Source organism: Schistocerca cancellata, chromosome 2, assembly GCF_023864275.1.
Source record: "Schistocerca cancellata isolate TAMUIC-IGC-003103 chromosome 2, iqSchCanc2.1, whole genome shotgun sequence".
In the NCBI taxonomy this organism is placed as follows: Eukaryota; Metazoa; Arthropoda; class Insecta; order Orthoptera; family Acrididae; genus Schistocerca; species Schistocerca cancellata.
Window position 1 is genome coordinate 338,441,327 of NC_064627.1, and position 21,209 is coordinate 338,462,535.

General features: G+C 42.4%; 1 protein-coding gene across 1 annotated transcript in view; it reads left to right on the forward strand.

Moving 5' to 3' along the window:
• LOC126153857 (uncharacterized) overlaps window positions 1-21,209 on the forward strand; it is a 1,728,205-nt gene that overhangs the window by 373,571 nt on the left and 1,333,425 nt on the right. Inside the window, exon 3 of the mRNA XM_049916098.1 lies at window positions 11,484-11,601. Coding sequence (XP_049772055.1) covers window positions 11,484-11,601 — 118 coding nt within the window. The remainder of the gene's footprint in view (window positions 1-11,483; window positions 11,602-21,209) is intronic.

The following is a 21,209-nucleotide window of genomic DNA, read 5'->3' on the forward strand; positions in this document are numbered from 1 at the left end:
TGTCCTTGATGTCGCTTCGGCAGCCCGAGACCCTCCTTTTCAGTCTTTTGAGCACTTCTAAGTAGAAAGCTGAGTTCACTGTATTCTCAGTAGGTAGGAATTCGTGGTGGACAATGCCTCTGACGTCAAAGAAGAGAATGAGCATGGTTTTGATCCTGGACTTCCTTATGCGTGCCTTCTTGGGACGGGGCGACGATGGGGTGTTCCACTCTGAACTCTGCCTTTCGGTCTCAGGGTCGTACTCAAAAATCCACGACTCATCACCAGTGATAACTGAGTTAAAAATGAGGATCGTTTTCACACATTTCCAACATTTCTCGGCACCGAAGCATTCGCATTTGCTTGTGTTCGTCGGTCAACACTTTTGCGACGAGTTTGGCACACACCTTTCTCATGTTCAAATCTTCGGTCACAATGCGGAAAACGGTTGTTTTTGACATGTTTAGAGTTTGTGCTATCAATTGAAGGCTCAGCCGTGTGTCAGAGTTCTAACAATCGCGCACACGCGTCACATTTTTATCGAGTCGTGCGGTTGATGGCCGCTCACTGCGAGGTTCGTCGGTGAACTCCTCTCGGCCCTCAATGAACGACTTGTTCCATCGAAAACTTGTTATTTGGACAAGCAATCATTCCCAAAGGCATGCTGAAGTAATGGAAACGTTTCGGTGTCGGACTTCCCAAGTTTAATGCAAAATTTGATAGCGTACCATTGCTCTATAGAATGATCCATTGTGCCTTGTTACATAAACTCAAAACGGGGTTGACGGAAACGCACGTCCTGACTACCCGGCAGCTCACAGTCAAATGAGACAAAAGAGCGTTTTGAAGCTAACACCCCCTCCACTTAGCCCAGCCGGTTACAACACGCTGTGGTGCACCATTGCGTCAGAAAAAAAATGGTCGCATTACTTATGGAACGCACTCTGTACGTACAATGTGACAATTATTGAACTATACGAAAAAAAGTAAATCAGTTACAAACTACGGTACGCACACACTTTATTCAACATGTAAACGTCACTACAGATATTCGGATTCGCCCTTCGATACGCCTGCCATCATTGGCGATGTTACGGCGTAGACGAATAGCGAAATTCTGCATGACCAGCTGAAGTGTCGGAATATCTATGCTGTCGATAACCTCCTGAATGGCTGTTTTCAGCTCAGCAATGGTTTTAGGGTTATTGCCGCTCACCTTCTCTTTAATATAGCTCCACAAAAAGGAGTCGCATGCGTTCATATCCGGAGAATATGGCGGTCAATCCAGGCCAATGCCAGTGGCCTCTGGGTACCCCAGAGCCAGAATGCGGTCAACAAAGTGCTCCTCCAGGACATCAAACACTCTCCTGCTTCGATGGGGGTCACCCTCCCTCTTGCATGAAATACATCTTGTAGAAATCAGGGTCACTTTCAATAATGGAGAGGATATCTTCTTCCAAAGTCTTCACGTACTGTTCGTTAGTCACAGTTCCATCAAGGATATCGCAGCGATTACACCTTGACTGGACATAGCACACCACACAGTCAGCCGTTGAGGATGAAGAGACTTCTCGATTGCGAAATGAGGATTCTCAGTCGCCCAAATGCGCCAATTTTGCTTATTGTCGAACCCATGCAAATGAAAATGGGCTTCGTCGCTAAACCAAACCATACAATTCCTATGATGCACCACGGCCACTTGTGCAGTTTCAACGTCCTAACGCAAACGGTTCAGGAGTTGCGACGCTTTTATTTCATGTATTTATGGCCTATGTGTCTAGCGTAGTGGTAAAAAATTTCTCATTAATCAATCTATCTATCAGTTACGACCATATTAAAATCCTTGCAGTAGTTCCTGAGATTAGCCTTCCGTACGGAGAAAAAATGCGAGGGGGGGGGGAGTCTAATCTGTACTAATAATGTATAAAACAGTCATGTCTGTTGTCTTCGTACATCCTAATCTCCACAAACTACTTCGGGAATATTCATGGGATTTTCGCAGGTAACTTCAGCATAGTTTGAGGCATCGTATAGGCTTTAGTTCACCAAAATCGGATCGCGGGAAAAATTATATCGTGATTTCAAATTTTAGTAAACCTGCCGTATCTGTCAGCTTCTCTATCTAAATACAGTGATCTCCAAAGGTACTAGGCGGACTTTTATGGGGTTTTCATTAGTAACTTGAGCGTAGCTAGAGGCAACGCATAGGCTACCTTTTTATTGAAATCTGATCATGAAACAAAGATGTGCATACATGTTGTAAAAACTTATGTATGTATGTGCCACATATCCTCCGATACAACTGGACGGGTTTCTACTAAACTTGGTAAACAAGTCAATGTCTGGAAAGAATCGCTGTGGGAGTAAGAGCCACCTACCTAACAAAGAGGTAAGGTGGAGGCGAAAAAGAAGTGTTGGCTACGACGAGCGAGAACCCAGACTTTTATTCATCCAGTATTTTAGAATAAGAGTACTTTTGACTTGCAACGAATTTTACATATAATTTCAAATCTTGGCAAAAAATTTTCTCGTTTACAAACTACACAAAATAATGAAACGAGAAAACTTTATCGCTTACCACGTTTTCGCTGTTCATGCTGCAAAACTGTCACACTAGTTGTGATCTCTTATTTTATTACTTCTTTAGTATTAATTGTATTCGCCACTCGTTTTACAGACGGTGTTCACATGTAGCACTGAACATACTTGCAAAATTGTACGGAACATAGTTCAGGAGATCTGTGAAACGCTGAGACACATGCAAACTGCTGCATGGTGCGTGACCTTTTAATTTATTACTTCTTTGCTACAAACTCTATTCGCAATACGGTAGACAGTATCTACATATGCCGCTGAATATGCCCAAAAAATTACATCACTGTACAGCACAGAGAGAGGGCGAGGTGGAAACGGACAGAGAAAGGGAAGAATAGAGATGGACAGGGAGAAGGGGTAAGAGTAGATAGATATAGAAAGGAAAGAGGAGAGGATGGGCAGAGAGGTGGGGAGGGGGGGGGGGACGGAGGAGATGAACACAGATACGCGAAGCAGGTGATGGTTAGAGAGAGGGACAGGAGGAGATGTACAGAAAATCGGGGGTTGTAACAGAGGGACAGAGAGAAGGTGAAGGAGGAGATGGACAGAGAGGGAGGGTGAGGGGCGGGCAGAGGAGATGACAGAGAGAAGGTGAAGGAGGAGATGGACAGAGAGGGAGGGTGAGGGGCGGGCAGAGGAGAGGACAGAGAGAGGAGGAAGGAAGAGATTGACTTTAATAGAACTGAAATAACTACCTAGCCAGGCAACACTGTGTACTCAGCTAGTGTGTAATACACACATCAAAAAAAGTTTTGCATCACCCCGGTTCTCAGAACTCCTGAAGATAGACGTTGACTGTGGATATTGTATCACAGACACAGTCCCTTTGACTGTTCAGAGATGTCACTATACCCGCCCAAAGATGCAAACAACAATGCATGAGCAGCGCCTATTAGACAGAGGGCGTCCGACAGCTGATCAGTTCCAGTCATTCCACCAGGAAGGAGGTACACGACTCGTGTTGTCTGTAGTTCAACTATGCCTAGACGGTCAATACCGTGGTTCGATTGCGTCCAGGAAGGGCTCTCAACAAGGGAAGTGTCCAGGCGTCTCGGACTGAACCAAAGCGATGTTGCCGGTCTTGGAGGAGATACAGAGAGACAGGAATTGTCGATGACATGCCTCGCTCAGGTCTCCCAAGGGCAACTATAGCATTGGATGAACACCACATACAGATTATGGCTCGGAGGAACCCTAACAGCAACGCCACCATGTTGAATAATGCTTTTCGTACAGCCACAGGATGTCGTGTTACGGCTCATACTGTGCGCAATAGGCTGCATGATGCGCAACTTCACTCCCGACGTCCATGGCGAGGTCCATCTTTGCAACCACAACACCATGCAGCACGGTGCAGATGGGCCCAGCAACATGCCGGATGGCCCGCTCAGGACTGGCATCACGTTCTCTTCACCGATGAGTGTCGCATATGCCATCAACCAGACAATCGTCGGAGAGGTGTTTGGAGGAAACCCGGTGAGGCTGAACGCCTTAGACACACTGTCCAGCGAGTGCAGGAAGGTGAAGGTTCCCTGCTGTTTTGGGTGGCATTACGTGGGGCTGACGTTCACCGTTTGTGGCCATTGAAGGCGCCGTAACGGCTGTACGATACGTGAATGCCATCCTCCGACCGATGGTGTAACCATATCGGCAGCATATTGGCGAGACATTCGTCTTCATGCACGACAATTCGTGCCCCCATCGTGCACGTCTTTTGAATGACGTCCTTCAGGATAACATCGTTCGACTAGAGTGGCCAGCATGTTCTCCAGACATCAACATTATCGAACATGCCTTTGCTAGATTGAAAAGGGCTGTTTATGGACGACGTGACCCACCAACCACTCTGAGAGATCTACGCCGAATCACCGTTGAGGAGTGAGAGAATCTGGACCAACAGTGCCTTGATGAACTTGTGGATAGTATGCCACATCGAATACAGGCATGTATCTATGCCAGAGGACGTGCTACTGGGTGTTAGAGGTACCGATGTGTACAGCAATCTGGTCCACCACTTCTGAAGGTCTCGCTGTGTTGTGGTACAACATGAACTGTGTGGTTTTCATGAGCAATAAAAAGGGCGGAAATGTTTATGTTGATCTCTGTTCCAATTTTCTGTACAGTTCCCGGAATTCTTGGATCAGAGGTGATGCAAAACGTTTTTTGGATGTGTGTATATATAGAAGAAGGAGATATGTATAAATCTATATATTCTGGTAACAATACTTTTGTGTGGTTCAGTGGCCTGATGCCAGTCTTTCTGCTGGACGCCTCTTTGGCGACTTGCAAGTCACCCCAGTTATCTAACCGCGTCCGAGGAAATGCGTCCTACAGTTTAACTTAAAGTGCGATCCGCGTTTCGTTCCTGGAGAATTTACACGTCATTGAGAGTTGAATGTTAGGTTAAAAGGCAGACTTGTAAACCATGATCCGACAGTGATTCGACCTCTCGACTACTTGACCTCCTGGCAGGTATTTTACTGCTAGACTACATAGGATTATTTCACTGAGTTTGTACTGAATTATGCCAATTAATAATACTTTCTGCCTTAGCTAGCATAAGAGCATGATTTTAAAATCATGGGATAACACACATACGTGGCTAGTCCTAACACACTACGTCGTAGACAGACATTATAACATAAATTTTCCGTGCTTTCTCTCACCGAAAACAAATAGCAAACAGTTTGGATTAACTTCAGTTCTCATTTAGTTATCTCATTCTATTTAAGTGTGAAAATAATTGTAATGGCTCTTTGTTACACATAGCCAGTCCAGCAACATACAAATTATTTAAAGTCCACCTACTTGGAAAAAAGTTCATAAAATATTGGCTGGGTCAGGTCCGCCTAGTTCTGTGAAAGAAGGTGTTAGTATTAGTTGCGCGGATATAAGGGCTGCTGGAAAGACAAACGTTTAAATTCAATTTTGCTGCTTAATGGCAGTGATCTGCTCTATCAAGCACTGCTACATTGTTTTGCTGTTGGCCTGCTATGAAATGTTGAAATAATGCAGATATTTGACACAGGGCACACAAAACTACTGAATAAAGGCGTGAAATTACCAGTTTTAAACAATTATCTGTTTTAACGATTAATTCATTGCATATACGGTTACAGTCCTGATGTGGTGACGTAACCTATTATCACATCTACAAGAACCAAAGAACAAGAGACCAAAAGTGACGAAGAACAACAGAAGAGGAGCGCACATTGTCACCACTATATACATAGAAAAATCATTGATAATAATTCTCATTAATACAGTTTACCGTAATATGTCCACACGACGCATATCGTTTGTGATTCAGTATATTAATAAGTTTTACAAAATGAATTACTTTAAATAATACGTTTGTCATAGATCCACATGACGTCTTCTCCCAATTTCAAACAGCCACTTATATTTCATCGAACTGCATTTTATGGTAACGTACCGTGACGCCACACGTTCATGTTCGTCATACCTGTTTGAATGCTCGGAATGATTTGTTTGTTGTTGCATATTGAGTGTCTTGTTCATTTTTGTTTTTATTTTGTCGTTGACTTTGTCTATCAAGTTTACATAGCACCCATTTTTACATCTATTTCTTTGATTTCCTGCAGCTTATTTTTATATTAGTCCTCACTGGAGTTTTATTCAACCTGTGTAGTATGTATAGGCTGCCTACTCGTCTGTGTGCTACGCGATGGTTTGAGTGTTTGCGAACTGCTGTGCTGTGATTTCTTGTATATGGAAAGCTTATGTTTGTTGTTGTGTCTATGTATCGTAATGTCTGAAAAATTTAAGTTCTTGTTATTTACTGCTGCGAATAAAAGACAGTCACAACGTTTTCGAAAGTTATTACATTAGCCTAGCAAACGATAGTTAAATAATAGGTAACAAATAAGTGCTGACTTTTTATCTCCCCCTTTGCTAATTAGTTAATGCGATAATATGGCCATATGCCTAATGGACTTAATTTTGGATGATGCTTTCGTCGCCGAAGAAAATTTAACCGGTTTAGTGGAGAGAACTGTATAACCTTCTACACTTTATAGTTATTTGTTTATTGTTTAGTAATTAAACAGTGTCATCACTCACATAATATAAGAAACAAAAGGAGTACCACATTACTCAAAGGTCCACAACAAAACTAATGGGAACAACCCAGAAATTGATAAATACGGCCACCAGCCTTATAGGGCACTATCTACCCGTACCCGATCAATAATGCGGGCGGCAATTAATACACTATCGTTTGGCTGTACATATGGTAACAGAAGATTGACACACGTTTCTTACAACACAATACTTTACAAAATAATAATTAATAAACAAATAAATTGTCTCAGCTATATTAATTTGGAAAAAAGGTATTTAAATTAGTTATTAAAAGATAATTGATTGAATGGAGTTAAGTCTTCTGTTACGACGATAATTTACGTAACCCAATCGTAATGTTTACTTACTTGCCATAGATTCCTGGACATGGCAAGCTACGTACTGTGAATATGTTGCAAATAATATAAACATGTAATGGATTCAGTTAACAACTGTTGGCTTTTAACAGATTGAAAACACGGAAATACGAACCATGGCAGTACACAATAGTACTATTACTACAGACACAGATACGAAACATGGAACTTAATTTATTCTGTAATTTGAGACTGACAGACTTACTTTGATTTTAGTTACTTTACTTTATCTTCAATCAAATAGCAAGAACGGCTTTGTCCCTAATTATTGATGACCAGCACTCATAACTTATTGGGGGTTCATTATTAATTACTTTCAATTATCATTTTAGCAAACAAAATATGGCAACAATTTTTTAATATGTTTCGTTTAGCTCTTTAGACGACACTCGGGTATTCAATAACTGGACAGGAATGTGCCCCAAAGTAGGTCACAAAGACTGAGGATAATGACAAGATTAGATACCAGCCATTCTTACGTACAACACTCATTATTGCAATAAATTTCACTGAGGACGTCACTATTATAATTCCTCACAATGATTTACAGAATAAAACAAATGTATAATATTTTTACAATAAACGTAACGGGCAAAAATGTTTGGTAGCACATATATGTATCATAGTATCACATGTGTCCCACATTCTATGAATCTATATTGAAAAGTCCAGAGTCAGGGAATGTCAGAAAGACGAAAAAATGTACAAATAAACACAAAACATTTCATAACATTGTTACACCAGTACCATGACAACTCAGTTCCACTATCAGTCAAATTAAAACAAAATGGAACGTTACCTAAACCAAATAAACGTAAGTTACACAAAAAAGATCGTCAGATCGTCAGGTTTGCAATTAACTATTAAGCTAACCATATTTTCGTGTCAGCATTACAAAAGAGATCATGGCCAGCATATCGTCTTGTATATGATACACCAAGAAGAAGAGAAGGAAAACATTATTTACAACAACTTTTTCAATGCGTTTGCCATAAGTACAGCATCTGAATACTAATCTTATAATAAGAGTCTCTTTTCCTTTTAAGTTTAGCTGAAACGTACCTCATTTTCAGTATGTGAGTCTTTGCATGTTAAAAGTACTCTGTTTACACCTCACATAAGCAAACATCATCCATGTTGCTGAAAATTAAATTTTTCCCATAACTGGCGTCGGTTCAATAACGCCGTATCATCACGAGAGACGGAACGGCTCAATGCAGACATAGTGTTTTTACATGCCCCATCTCGGCAAGCCGCGTCTTGTGTTCATTTACGCAGAGGCGCTGTAAGAACGACAATCCGCATTTCATTCTCATTCTGTAGCTTCCGAGTAATCTCAAAAGAGTCCATCATCAGTTGTCACAGCGGAATACTCAGTACTGTCCATATTTAAGTTCATCAGATGTCTCGATTTCCCCAGGAAAGTTCCTATTTTTTGAGTCCAGTCCCCTTTTCCCTTTGGCATGAAAACCTAAATGGCCCGTTTCTTAGAAATCAAATCACGTTCTGTATTATGTAAGGTTTCAGCGAGTAACTTTCTGTGTTTCTAGGTTTGTAAAAGTGTCTATCTATACGCAGCAGTTTGTCATTCTTCAAAAAATAGAGAAATTGAGCAGAGAGAAAAACTGTCACTGATAATCAATGAGTACAAATGTCTCAGCACTTGTCATCCATACATGTATCTTATGCAAATATCTCTAATATTGTGGAATTTTTTATCTCTTCCCAGTACAAACACAGCAGGTTGAGCGTTTGCTATGTTTGATGAATAAGATACGGACTTCACTTTATTGACCACGTACACATAACACAGCATACTGTCGGCGATAGAAATGCTTTCTCCAATTGGGTTTTTAAAACTGTGGCATCATCCGTTGATCCCCAGCGGTAATCGCTGAACATCTGATTTAATTTCATTATTACATTAAGATAATATGAACGAACGACTCCGTTTAGAAGAAGGAATGAAATAGTAAGACGATGTTCAGAAATAAGTGGAGCTATTTGCTTCTACTGAATAAGTTTGATTGTTACTTATTTGCTGGAATCACACTCAAAAATGTTCAAATGTGTGTGAATTCCTAAGAAAATAAACTATTGAGGTCATTGATCCCTGGACTTACACACTACTGTAACTAACCTTTGCTAGGAACAACACGCACACCCATGCCCGAAGAAGGACTCGAACCCACAGCGGGAGGGGCCGCGCGGTATCTTACTGCCTGGAATAGAATAGCCAATAGTTCTGAGTCTCGCTTCCAACATCGTACCGATGACTAACGAAGACGTTTCTGGAGGCGTGGTGAGATACTTATCTGTCTGTCACTCACCATATGGCCCGACAACCAGGGGTGAATGTCTGGGGCGCCATTTCATTTCATACCAGGACTCCATCCAAGGCACCCTTACAGCAGAGAGGTATGTCGACGATATTCTACGCCCCATTTTGTTGCCCGTATGAGAAACCATTCTGGTCTTACATTTCAGCAAGATAATGCCCGCCCGCACACGGTGAGAGATTTACACCTTGTCTTCGTGCTTGCCTAACCCTATCTTGGCTAGCAACTCCTTGGATATCTCCCAAATTGAGAACGTTTGGAGCTTTATGGGTAGGGCCCTCCAACTAGCTCGGGACTCTGCCAGTTGAACAGAATTTGACACGATATCCATCAGGAGAACATCCAACAACTCTACCAACCGATACTTGCATAATGACCAGGGGTGGAACAACGCGTTATTGATTTTCTCAATTTGTGAATCTCTTTCTCTTGAATAAATCATTCCACTTTTCTGAAAACGCAATCTTTGCTTGTATATGTACGCCACATCTACCGATTTCCGTTCCGTTCGGGTATCTGCTTCGGGATGCGTAGGCCTTTTTGTCATTGGGCGTATTTACCGGGTGTCCTTCCTATTAGTCGTCAGTTGCATTTTCTTCGATGTCTCAACAGAAATTTGCGATGTCGTTTTTTCTGTGTTAACTAGAGTCATATGCTGCTCATGATGTCTTTCATGCGACGCCCGGGAAGCGTCGGTTTGTATTCCGTTACGAACAAAATAATTATTAACGCGAATTTTACGTGTCTATTCGATAGAGGGCTACAGTATTAGTCCAGTGCGGTACCTGTTTTATTGATATATATTAACAGGGACAGTAAAAGAGCAAGAATAATCAGTACCCTAACAGCTTCTGAGTAGTACTGCTGCTTGGCAGTAGCAGTCAGCGAGGACCAAGGCGGTTGTATGCCTGCTGGAGTACTGATTATTTTCCATGCTTTACAGATCGACTATCCCTGTCAGATCGACAAAACGAATATCGTCCTAGACTTATCTGGGACAGCACTACCGAATGGGCATGTAGAATTTCGCGTTAAAGATAATTTTGTGTGTCACAAGAAACAAAAACGCTTTCTTCCACCACCTCACACGAAAGATGTGACGATCGGTATTTGTTTTGCCTACCTCCAGTCACTCGCTGCAAAAACTAAATTGCAAATATCTGCCAAAACATCTGAGACAATGCGCCTGACGACTCTTAGGAGGGATACCCTATATATGTAACGGTTTATATGATTCCTTTAAGATATCCGTTTAATTTCTACATCGTATAAAAAGAAGGGAACTGTGATAATACGTTGTTGAGGTAATATTGAAAGTTGCACGCCATGGATATCGAAAGAATTATTACATTTCCTGATGTAAGGAGTAAAATACCAAATAAGGTAATGTGAGAGCCTCAATGAGTCTTTTAAGACAAGTGTGAGTATATTATTTGTGTCCACAAGCTATTTGGATAGGAATGTTTGTAGATTTATTGGACTGCCCTGATCAAATCCTCATATTCAGCCTCAATGCACAACATGTTTGAGAGGAAACTGAATGTTAAATGCTTGCCAGATGATACACTCCAAAACTCAGTAAGCCTCATTCACCTTGTTCTAAGGAGAACTGAAACAAATTCCACATTCCTTTTAACAGTATTTAGTAAAATGAGATTACTGAAGATTAAACGGACTAACAGTAACCACGCAGTTGCTCACACGCAACAACCAAGAATAACGATGCTGAACGAGGTGGCGTAGTTTCTAGCACACTGAACTCGCATTCGGGTGGTGCACTGTTCAAATCCCCGTCCAGACTAAATGGCTCTGGGTAATTGCCGAGATGGTTCCTTTGAACGGACACGGTCGATTTCCTTTCCCATTTCTTGCATTGTCCTGAGCTCTTTCTCCGTCTCTAACGACCGTGATGTCGACGGGACCTTAAACCCTAATATTCTTTCTTTATTTCCCACCAGCAATGCTGATCCATAGACTTTATGCTCATGGTATATGTCCAACCATCTTGGGTTGAAAATGATAGCCTTTCGGATTGCGTTTTCTTGTACACCTAGCTCGTTACGTACAGGTGTGACAGCCGTGTGCATAAGTCTCCACTGTCCTGTTGCAGCCTGGGTTCCTCCACGGGCGACCTCAGCGTGGAGGCGGCGCAGCTGGAGCGAGCCATTCGCAACAACGACACGGTGCGCGTCAAGCGGTTCCTCGAGCTGCACCACGACAAGTTCCAGGTAGGCCTCAGCGCCACGCAGCCGCTGCGCCTCTCGCACGTGGATCCACATTTAGGCTTACACTCATAATCATACAATGCCTGACAAAAAAGTTGGAGCACCCGAAAGACACATTCGGATGTAAGTGTATGTTCGTACACCTGCACACCATCCGTGGGTATGTAAACGGTTACAGTTCCAATTCCCAGCCACAGCTGTAACTGCCTCCACAGTGCGTTAACACCGATCGTATTTAGTGTTGTTGTCAGTGTATAAACAGCGGCATATGAGTGATCACCTTATCATCACCTGTTTGAAAGTGGCTTCATTGTGGGTCCCCATTTGGCCGGCTGTTCGAATGATCCAGTATCCAGATTTTTGGGGCATACGAATGTAACAGTGGCCCAGTGTTGGACTGCATACTCGTCAAGGTTTCGATCGACCAAGTCTGACCGCAACAAGGGAGGATCGCCGTACTGAGTACGAAGCACATCACACCCCTTCACATCTACGCTTGCCGGCTGAGAAGCAGTAATGCAACAGTCTGTGTCATCCCACACCGTTGGTCGGGGACTGGCAGCAGCCGGACTGGAGAATTAGCGTGCATTGGGTACGCTAGCATCAACACCACAATACAAACGGCTGCGTTTCAAGAGGAACCGCGACCGAGAAGCGTGGACTTCTGATGAATAGTGCCCCTACTGAATTCAGCGACGAGTCCGTGGTTCTGAATAACCCCGGTTGATCGTCATTGACAATTATGCCGGCCATCTGGGGAGACGTCTTGTTCTTCCAATGTTTTTGGAGAGGCGAAGCGGTGTTCCTCCTGGCGCACTGGAGCAATCAGGCGTGACTTCCGATGACCGCAGGCAGTGACTGAGGAAACTCTGAAGTGTGTCCTCCTGTGTTATCTCTCATGCAACAGGGTCGTGGTGCAATTTTTCAACAGGTTAATGTGTCTCCAACATAGCACGAGTTTTCATGAAGTCTGCGTCATGCTGATATCCCACGATCAGTCCCCGTAGAACGCGAGGGACCAGTTCGGACCTCAGCTCCATTCTGATGCCAGTATCATGGATGCCAAGGACTAGGTAGCAGTTGTGCAATAGCTTGCCTCAGATGATACACCAGCTGTATGACACCATCAGTGCATCAGTGCGTTCATCCAGGCCAAAGGGGATGCAACATCGTACTTACTAGGTTGGTGCATAAGTACGTAGAGTTTTTGCTGTAGGTCTCTTTATGGACTGTCATTTTTATTTGTAATTGACTGTTGGTATTTGAGTTACCATATTGTCATTTTGTCATTTAGAGACAGTGAGTGGAGCTGCTAGCGTCAGAAAACGCAGCGCCAAATGGTGAAATCGGAACATTTCCGACATTTTCTTCGCTTTAGTTCAGTAGAGGGGTGACCGCAGCAGAAGCAGCCTGAAACGTTTGCGCCGTTTGTAGGGATATACCGTTGCACAGAGAACGGGACGGAAATGGTTTTATCGTTTTAAGGAGGATCGTTTTGACATTTGTGACTTTCCACGTTCAGGAAGAACTTTGGGGTTTGATGAAGGTCGTTCGAACGCATTAATCCACGATGATCGAAGTCAGTTTACTCGCAGAATTGGCCAGCTTGATGAATTGTGATCATACCACCATTGTGAGACATTTGGATGCATTAGGGAAGGGTCAGAAAACGAATGTATGGATACTGCATACTGTAAGACAAAATAACAAATATCAGCGGTTGGTGGTCATATGTATAATGCCGCTTGCTCGTTTGACGCTTGTCATATGAGCAACACCGACCACTTCTACCTTGTACGGTTACTGGCTACGAAAAATGGTGTTTTTACGTTAATATATGGAAAAGAAAAGAATCATTGAGCTCAGACAATGCAGTAACGCCCCGTACGAAGACCTGCACATTTCCACAAAAGACGATGTTAAGCGTCTGGTGGAACATCGACGATGTGGTGTACTACGAATTGCAGCCCCGAGGTGTAATCATCATCACTGATGACGTTTATTGTCAACAACGGAGACATCTTGCAGATGCAGTCCAAGAACAACGACCAGGAAGACTGCAAGATGTGATACTACAGTCTGACAGACTGACAAAAACACTATACAGGAGTTGTGTCAAGAAGCCATACCGCATCCATCTTATTCACCTAATCTTGCTCCCCCAGATTTTCACCTCTTCCGCCCTCCACCGAACAACCTCAAAGGAACTGTCTTTCCGGATGAAAATACGCTCCGGGTGTGGCTCGACGAATTATTTGTCTCAAAATCACGTGATTCCCACAGCCGCGGAATCGAAAATCTACACCAAAGTTGCAGGAGAACAGTGCAGGAGAATGTATTATTAATGACTTAAGTCTCTGTTATGTTTATCGGTTGTGTTTATTAAACTTACGGCAAAACGCTACGAACTTCTGCACCACCCGAATATAGGCGAGCTCATACTGCGAATTCCTGTGTAAATATGACTCGATATAATGAATGAAATAACATCACATACCTTCCCAAACCTGAATTTTTGTTCCCTCCTCTTCTTCTACATGCTCCACCTTTTTTCGGGCGATGTATTATTCTTTTCTTCTTGGGGGTTTAATCTTACGTCGGACTGTACAGGTGGGCTTGCTAAGGCAAGTTCAGCCAACATTTAGTAGGTCTCAAACATCCCCACGCAGTACAATCATTGTTTACATTCCTGTGCTCACACACAAACACCTGTTCTGCTGGAGCTCAGCACTATTTTGTACCCATCATATAAAAGTATTTCGTACTCAATAAAAGAATTTTCTTTCTAAAATAGCTATCAGTCATTAAAATTTCGTGATAGTTAAAGAAGTGAAAGAAGCCAAAGTGAGACTATATGTGGTCCACATGATTAGCGCTCATACGGGATGATTATAATTGAAGTTCCAGATTCAAACTTCTGTAAAAATGAATCATTGCATAGAAGGAGGTCAAATTCGATGAGAATATTAACCAGAAAGAGAGAAGCGTTACGGAAACAAAAAAAAGTAATGAAAATTTTACTACATGATGGTGAATGAATGGCAATACGATAGCTATGATTTTGAGTTGCTCATTAAACCAACAGTACTGTGCAGTGTCCATGACCGCACAAATTTTGCATTCAATAGTTGTGGAATTGTTAGTTAGGTATGCTCGTCTACCATGTGAATGTCGAACCTCATCGAAAGGGAAAAATCGGTTTTCAATTGTCCTGTGGGCAGAAACCTATGAAATAGGTTTTCAACTGTCCTTAGAATGGCGCAATATATGTTCAGTAAGCTGTCCACCGTTTTCTGCCACAAGCTGAAATCGATAAACCACATGTTACAAAGCAGATCAGAGTGCCCCAGAGGCCAATCAGAAATCGTTGCGCAGCTACTTTTGTAATCGGAGCACTTAACACTGTATATTTCAGAATACCCCAGAGGTTAAGATAATCTGATCTGGATGCAATGCTGTAGCGAAATGTGAGTTGAGAATTCTACGAGTGCATTTCCAAAACATCTGTGCAGCAGCTCCTTCACTGGCTGTCCAACGTGCAACGGGGTGCCATCTTGCATAAAGACGATCCTACCAATACATACACCCTGTTGAAGAGCTGGAATGACACTGGTGCCCAGAAGACTCTAATAGCATTTATCAGTGACGGTAAAGACCCGCAGGATCCGTCTCCTCGAAAAAATATGGCCCAATGATGAACGATACCGTGAACCTGCCCCACTCAGTTACCTTTGCAGAATGAGACGGTATTGGTTGATGTACGAGCAGATTTCCGTTGCCCGTATTCTGCAGTTCTTTGTATTGACATGCCCTTGGAGACAGAAATGGGCTTCATCTGCCCACAGAATCTCTCATGGCTGTTCCTTTTCCACTTCCTTTTGAGCAATAAATTCCAGATCAGACGTTTGTGTTACTGGCAGTCAACATGAAACAACTCATTAACATGGGTAATTTTGTATGAATACCAGTGAAGCTTTTCGTAGAATGTTGTGCATTTTGGTCACAGGCATGTCCACAGTTCGGAAAATTTCCCGTGCACCGCGTGTTTTCACCTCACCGCTCGACTCCTGCAGACCCGCGGCTACAGCTTCTACTGAGTCGGATCAATTACTTTCCTTTCTCTGCCACAACGCACTTCAAAAGAACCTGTCTTTCCCTATTTCGTTATCATTTTCTCCAGATCCTTGATAGACCAACGCCTTTCTTTCATACCATTGAACATACGGAAATTCTGCTCGGTTACTGGCGCACCATTATAGTTCTTTTCTTATGAAACAGCTAACAGCTTTATCGACAGTGCACGATCCTGCATCGAGACAATAATGTCGAACGTCTCAGATGCACACTGAGGAACAACCGTGTACCCCATGTCTTGTACTTTGCATATTATGCCGCTTACAGCGCTATCTATTGGTAAAATTTTCATACTTTTTTTGTTTCCATAATGTTTCCCCCTTCTTCAATAATATTCCGTTCATATTTGACGTCACTCTGAGCAATGGTTCGATTTTTGCAGCGTTTCGAAATTGGAACTTTAATTGAAATAATTCTTTAAATATTCTATCGATAAATAGACAGAGAAAAAAATTTTGCCTGTTCATTTTGTTCGTGATATTTGTTTGTGTATTCTTACAGTGAATTCATTGTAGTGATTTTTTCATAATTTTGTGACATTTTATGTACATGTTTCTACATCGCTAGTACTTAATAACAGACAGGGCAATGATTATTTAAAAAATGTTCAAGGGCTTACACTATGAGGCATAACGCTGTGAGAACTCATCTGTAAGGATATAACCGCCGGCCATTTGTCCTAACGTGTGATTTACTTAACTCCAAAGCACGTTTCGGGAAGCCATCATCCCATTATCACGTTGTTAGAAGTATTAAGTCCTTAGGTACCAGGCAAATGCCAGGATGGTTCCTTTCAAATGGCACGGCCGATTTCCTTCCCCGTCCTTCCCTAAACCGAGCTTGCACTCCGTCTCTAATGACCTCGTTGTCGACGGGACGTTAAACACTAATCTCCTCCTCCTCCTCCTCCTCCTTAGGTACAATGAGAAACCGTCTCCGTAAATAGATATTGCATTTAACATCCTCACAGCGTCAGATCATTATACGACGAAATCTGCAATGGACAGTCTTAAATGTGTGACCATGCATTTTTGCTTCATGCATGTTTTTCACTTTCTTAATGGGAAAATTCATCTATGAACTTGATAAGGGGATCGAATCTTCCCGAGAAGTTTTTTTCTAAATATATAAATCACACATGAGGACAACTGGCTCGTTATAATCTACGCACTTATTTCTTGATACAGTTGCACTGAGGCTGGAGAATAGATCATGACCAATGGCCACCGCGAGACGAAAAGTCGCATAGGGTGACGCAGTTATGAAAATACCGTGTGGTTGTAACTGAAATGCAGCTACTCACAGAGGTATAGTACTGGCTGTAATTGTCCTATGGCAGCGAAACTTGGTAGATATTCTAATGCGTTAAAGCGGCACTGGTTTACGTTTCAAAAAATTAGTAACCATTTTGTCCAGAATGTGAAAATCTGGCGCTGAGAATGAAAGAAAGAGGTATATAAATGTTCCCACGTGTAATGGATTAGAAAGTAGACGCGAGCAGAAAATACCAAACAACTGAAAATGGCATAGTGTTCATTTTATCATTAATTGCAGCTTACACAGTTTTTTCTATGTGAGCAACGGAAATGTCGACGAGATGCAGTACAGAGCCAGATCTGCACCTGCTGGCCAGAGTTGGAACTAATTTTTCCCGGTGTAAATCGTTTGCGCATTAATGCATTAGAGTGTCTATCAAGTTTCGCTGCCATACCATAATTATAGCTCATGGGGAAGCTGCACTTTAATTGCGAGAGGCGTTCAATAAGTAATGCAACACATTCTTTCTCGGGCGATTTCGGTTGAAAAAGTGCGGTATTTACTGTGGGAAATATTCCCGCTTCAGGCGCTGTAGTTTCATGAAGGTCCGATAGGTGGCGGCGCTATACGTAGTCTTCCAAATGAGGTCTGTAACGGAGGTGCCTTCCAAGCAGAGAGCTGTCATTGAGCTTCTTTTAGTGGAAAACGAGGGCATTGGAGACATTCACTGGCGCTTGCAGAATGCCTACTGAGATTTAGCAGAGAACAAAAGCTCGGCGAGTCGTTGGGCGAGCCGTCTGTCATCATCGCAAAATGATCTGCCGCATGCCGGCAGGCCGGCCGCACACAGCTGTGACGCCTACTGAGTTGGAACGTGCGGACACTCTCATTCGAGGCGATCAACGGATCTGAGTCAGACACATCCACGACAACGCAAGGCCTCACAAAAGTACGCGCACCCGAGAGGAGCTCACGAAACTTCATTAGACTGTTCTTCCACATCTTCTCTACAGTCCGCATCTCGCACCTTCCGACGTCCATGAGTTTGGTCCAATGGAGCATGCACACCGCGGGAAGCAGTATGTGGATGATGGGGAGGTTATTAGTGCAGCAAGACGTTGGCTTCGACGTCGACCAGTAGATCGGTTCCATGCGGACATACAGGCTTTCCGAGTAAGGTGGCTCAAGGCCGTCGCATTGAACGCAGATTATGTTGGAAAACAGGATTTTGTAGCCAAACGAGTAGGGAATAATGTTGTCTACAGTAATCCTAAATAAAACCAACGTACTGTCTGAAAAATAGTGTTACTTTTCCTACTAAGCACCTCTCGTATAAACACCCAGTATTTAAGTGGATCAAAAATGAATGGGGAAACATTATAGAGACGATAGGAGCCGCAAATGGTAAACCCACTGACACGAGAGACTTACACAGAGAGCAGATTGTTACGACTCCCACAAGGGATCGACAGCCTCAGAAGCTGTGAAACTGGACAGCGTGCTACTGATGTGAGCATCTGTGGAAAGTGGCTGAAAGGTGTTGAAGGCACGAGTTGACGACAAGCTGTTGGACGTCTGCGCATCATCACAGAACGTAAAACCGACGCTGGTGTCCTGGCCATCAAATTCTCCTGATGTGAACCAGATGGTGCTACATTTTGGACAGTACAGAGCGCCACCTCCACACCCACAAGTTACCGGTCCGTAACTTAAGAGAAATTTGTAGCCTGTGCGTAGACTGCTGGTGCCACTTACCTCTGGAAAACTACCAATGACGTATCGAATACATGCCACGTAGAATCTCTGCCGTATTTCGCTCAGAAGGTGGGACAACACCGCATTAGGCAGGTGACCGTAAGTGTTCATTTCATCAGTGTACACAGAATATAACAGCTGACAACAGATAACAATAACATTCCATGATACCGGACAAAAACATACAACTCTTTTGGATTATTCAGGGGAAAATGGCAAGGAATGGCGCAATTTAGCAATTTGTTCTTAAACTAAATTGCTATACACCTGAATTCCAACCATTGCTAAACGAAAGTTAGATCGCAGCTGTAATTTCACAATTCAAGATAACATTGCAGCTCAACTACATTTTTAGTGTTAATCGACTTAAACATCTAATCATATTAATACACGCTTTCGAGGATCAAGCTCGCATATGAGACAAATATCACAATCTTACCCTTGTGATGTCATGCGTATGAAGACCCAAAGCGTCAGTTTTAATTCGATCTAATTTGAAGATGATGAACTTCATAACAGCAGTCGAGCATAAATATTCTCATAAACTGCTACACATGTATCTTGCTACTCTATGCCTTCGACAAGCTAAAGATTAAACTATACTTAGATATAGCTTCATCGTAAGATGTATGTGTGACAGAACAGAAGCTTTCTGTATAAAAAGAAATGTATGTGTAAGTTACAATCTTTTAAAGCTCTTAATCACCATCCTGTAAGCTATGAGTACAGCAGTGATAATGGTGGGAAAACGGTGTTTCAGATTGTTTAGTATCTATTAAAGTGCGATTTTCTGGGTGGTATATCGGTCACGTGGAAGGAATAACTGATTTATACAACCTTGTCATATCTCACGAACCTCTCTTGCGCCTTATTCTATGGATATGGTTGAGGGAGTCTCCGTGATGGGAACGCATACTTGTGGTAGCCATTAGATTAGTTAGTTCGTTTCATGTTTCGCGGATCATTTGCACGATAAATCATAATGATGTGGAACAAATCATTTTTATATTCAAATAAATTAATTAGTAAATATGGCTACATGCTGACCTTTTAAAAATGTTTTAATTTTTTAACATGCATATGTGAGTCAGTAACTCCTACCCATATATTTCACACGTTGCAATAATAGTAATAGAAAATAGAGCTTGGCAAGAAGAAAATTTTTGTTGTGTTTTCAGATTTTATTTCGTTATCTGACGTATTTTATATCACTGGGTAAGTAATCAAAAATTTTGATTGCAGCATTTCGAACCCCTTTATTTGTTAAGGAAAACCTTAATGTGTTGTAATCTACACATCATTGTTCCTTTTGAATTGCAGTGGATTGTTTACATCTAACTTCACGAAGGAATAAACATACTGTGAAGCAGTTGTCAAAATGCCTGGCTCCTTAAATAAATGTCTACACGATGTTCGAGGGTGATTACCACATGTAATACTCACAGCAGGCTTCTGAGCAATAAAGACTTTCTTTCTTAAAGATGAGTTACCCCATAACACTATAAAATTCTCCAAGACTTACAACGATTCTACTTGCAGAAGAAGCTGAACTAAGTTGTTTTAGGAGTTACAAAAATGTGCTTTTCTTATTTTCTGATCAATATGGACTTCTAAAAATTCTGAAGTTTCTACCTTATTTGCTATTTCTGCGCCATTTGTTACACTTATCGTTGGTGTATTACCTCTAGATGTGCAGAACTGAGTATGTTGTATATTTCTTAATACTGAGAGTCAAGCCATTCGCAGAAAACCTGTTGTTGTGTCCTGACATAGGTGGGAGAGGGAAAAAGGGGTTGCTGGTCAGTCTGCGCTCCCGAGCGGTGCAGAGCAGAAGGCAGGGCAATTCACAGTGAAGGCATTTGATTGTTTTCTTCTATCTGAGCCAACACTGGTACAGGCATTTACTAGAAATGCAGGTGGGGAGACTCGGTAGGGAACTCGTTGTGGAGACTCGTGGACAAACAGGGTTTTGAAATAGTTGTTTATTCCAGACAAGACAAACTAATACACGGGAGGCTAGTTCTAGGGGTTAGAAAAAGCGTGAATAATACTGTCAAAACAGAAGCCAGTGCAGAAGTCCCAGGAGTGGATGCTAACCACCGTAGCAAACACTAGCAGCATCTTAAGGCAACAACTTACTCGCAAAACGAAACATAATCATGGTTTAATTAGGTCCCCTCTACTGCTCCTACGGCGGGGATGTTAATGCAGTTGCACTAACTAAGTCCGTATTTGGTATTAGCATTGTTCAGCTGAAAGCTAAATGTAATTGGTCTGAATGTGACACTGTTCACTGAGGCACTCCAAGTGAGAGAACAGACTTACACGGAGCTGGACCGAGGCTGGAGTCGACGGACGCGGATTCGGCGCCCAGATTGTCTGACTGAGAACTTGCCAATATGCGGAATCTAGGGGTTTTAAAGAGTAGCGTGGGGCATTGTTTCTCCCACTTAAAGCCACCCAGC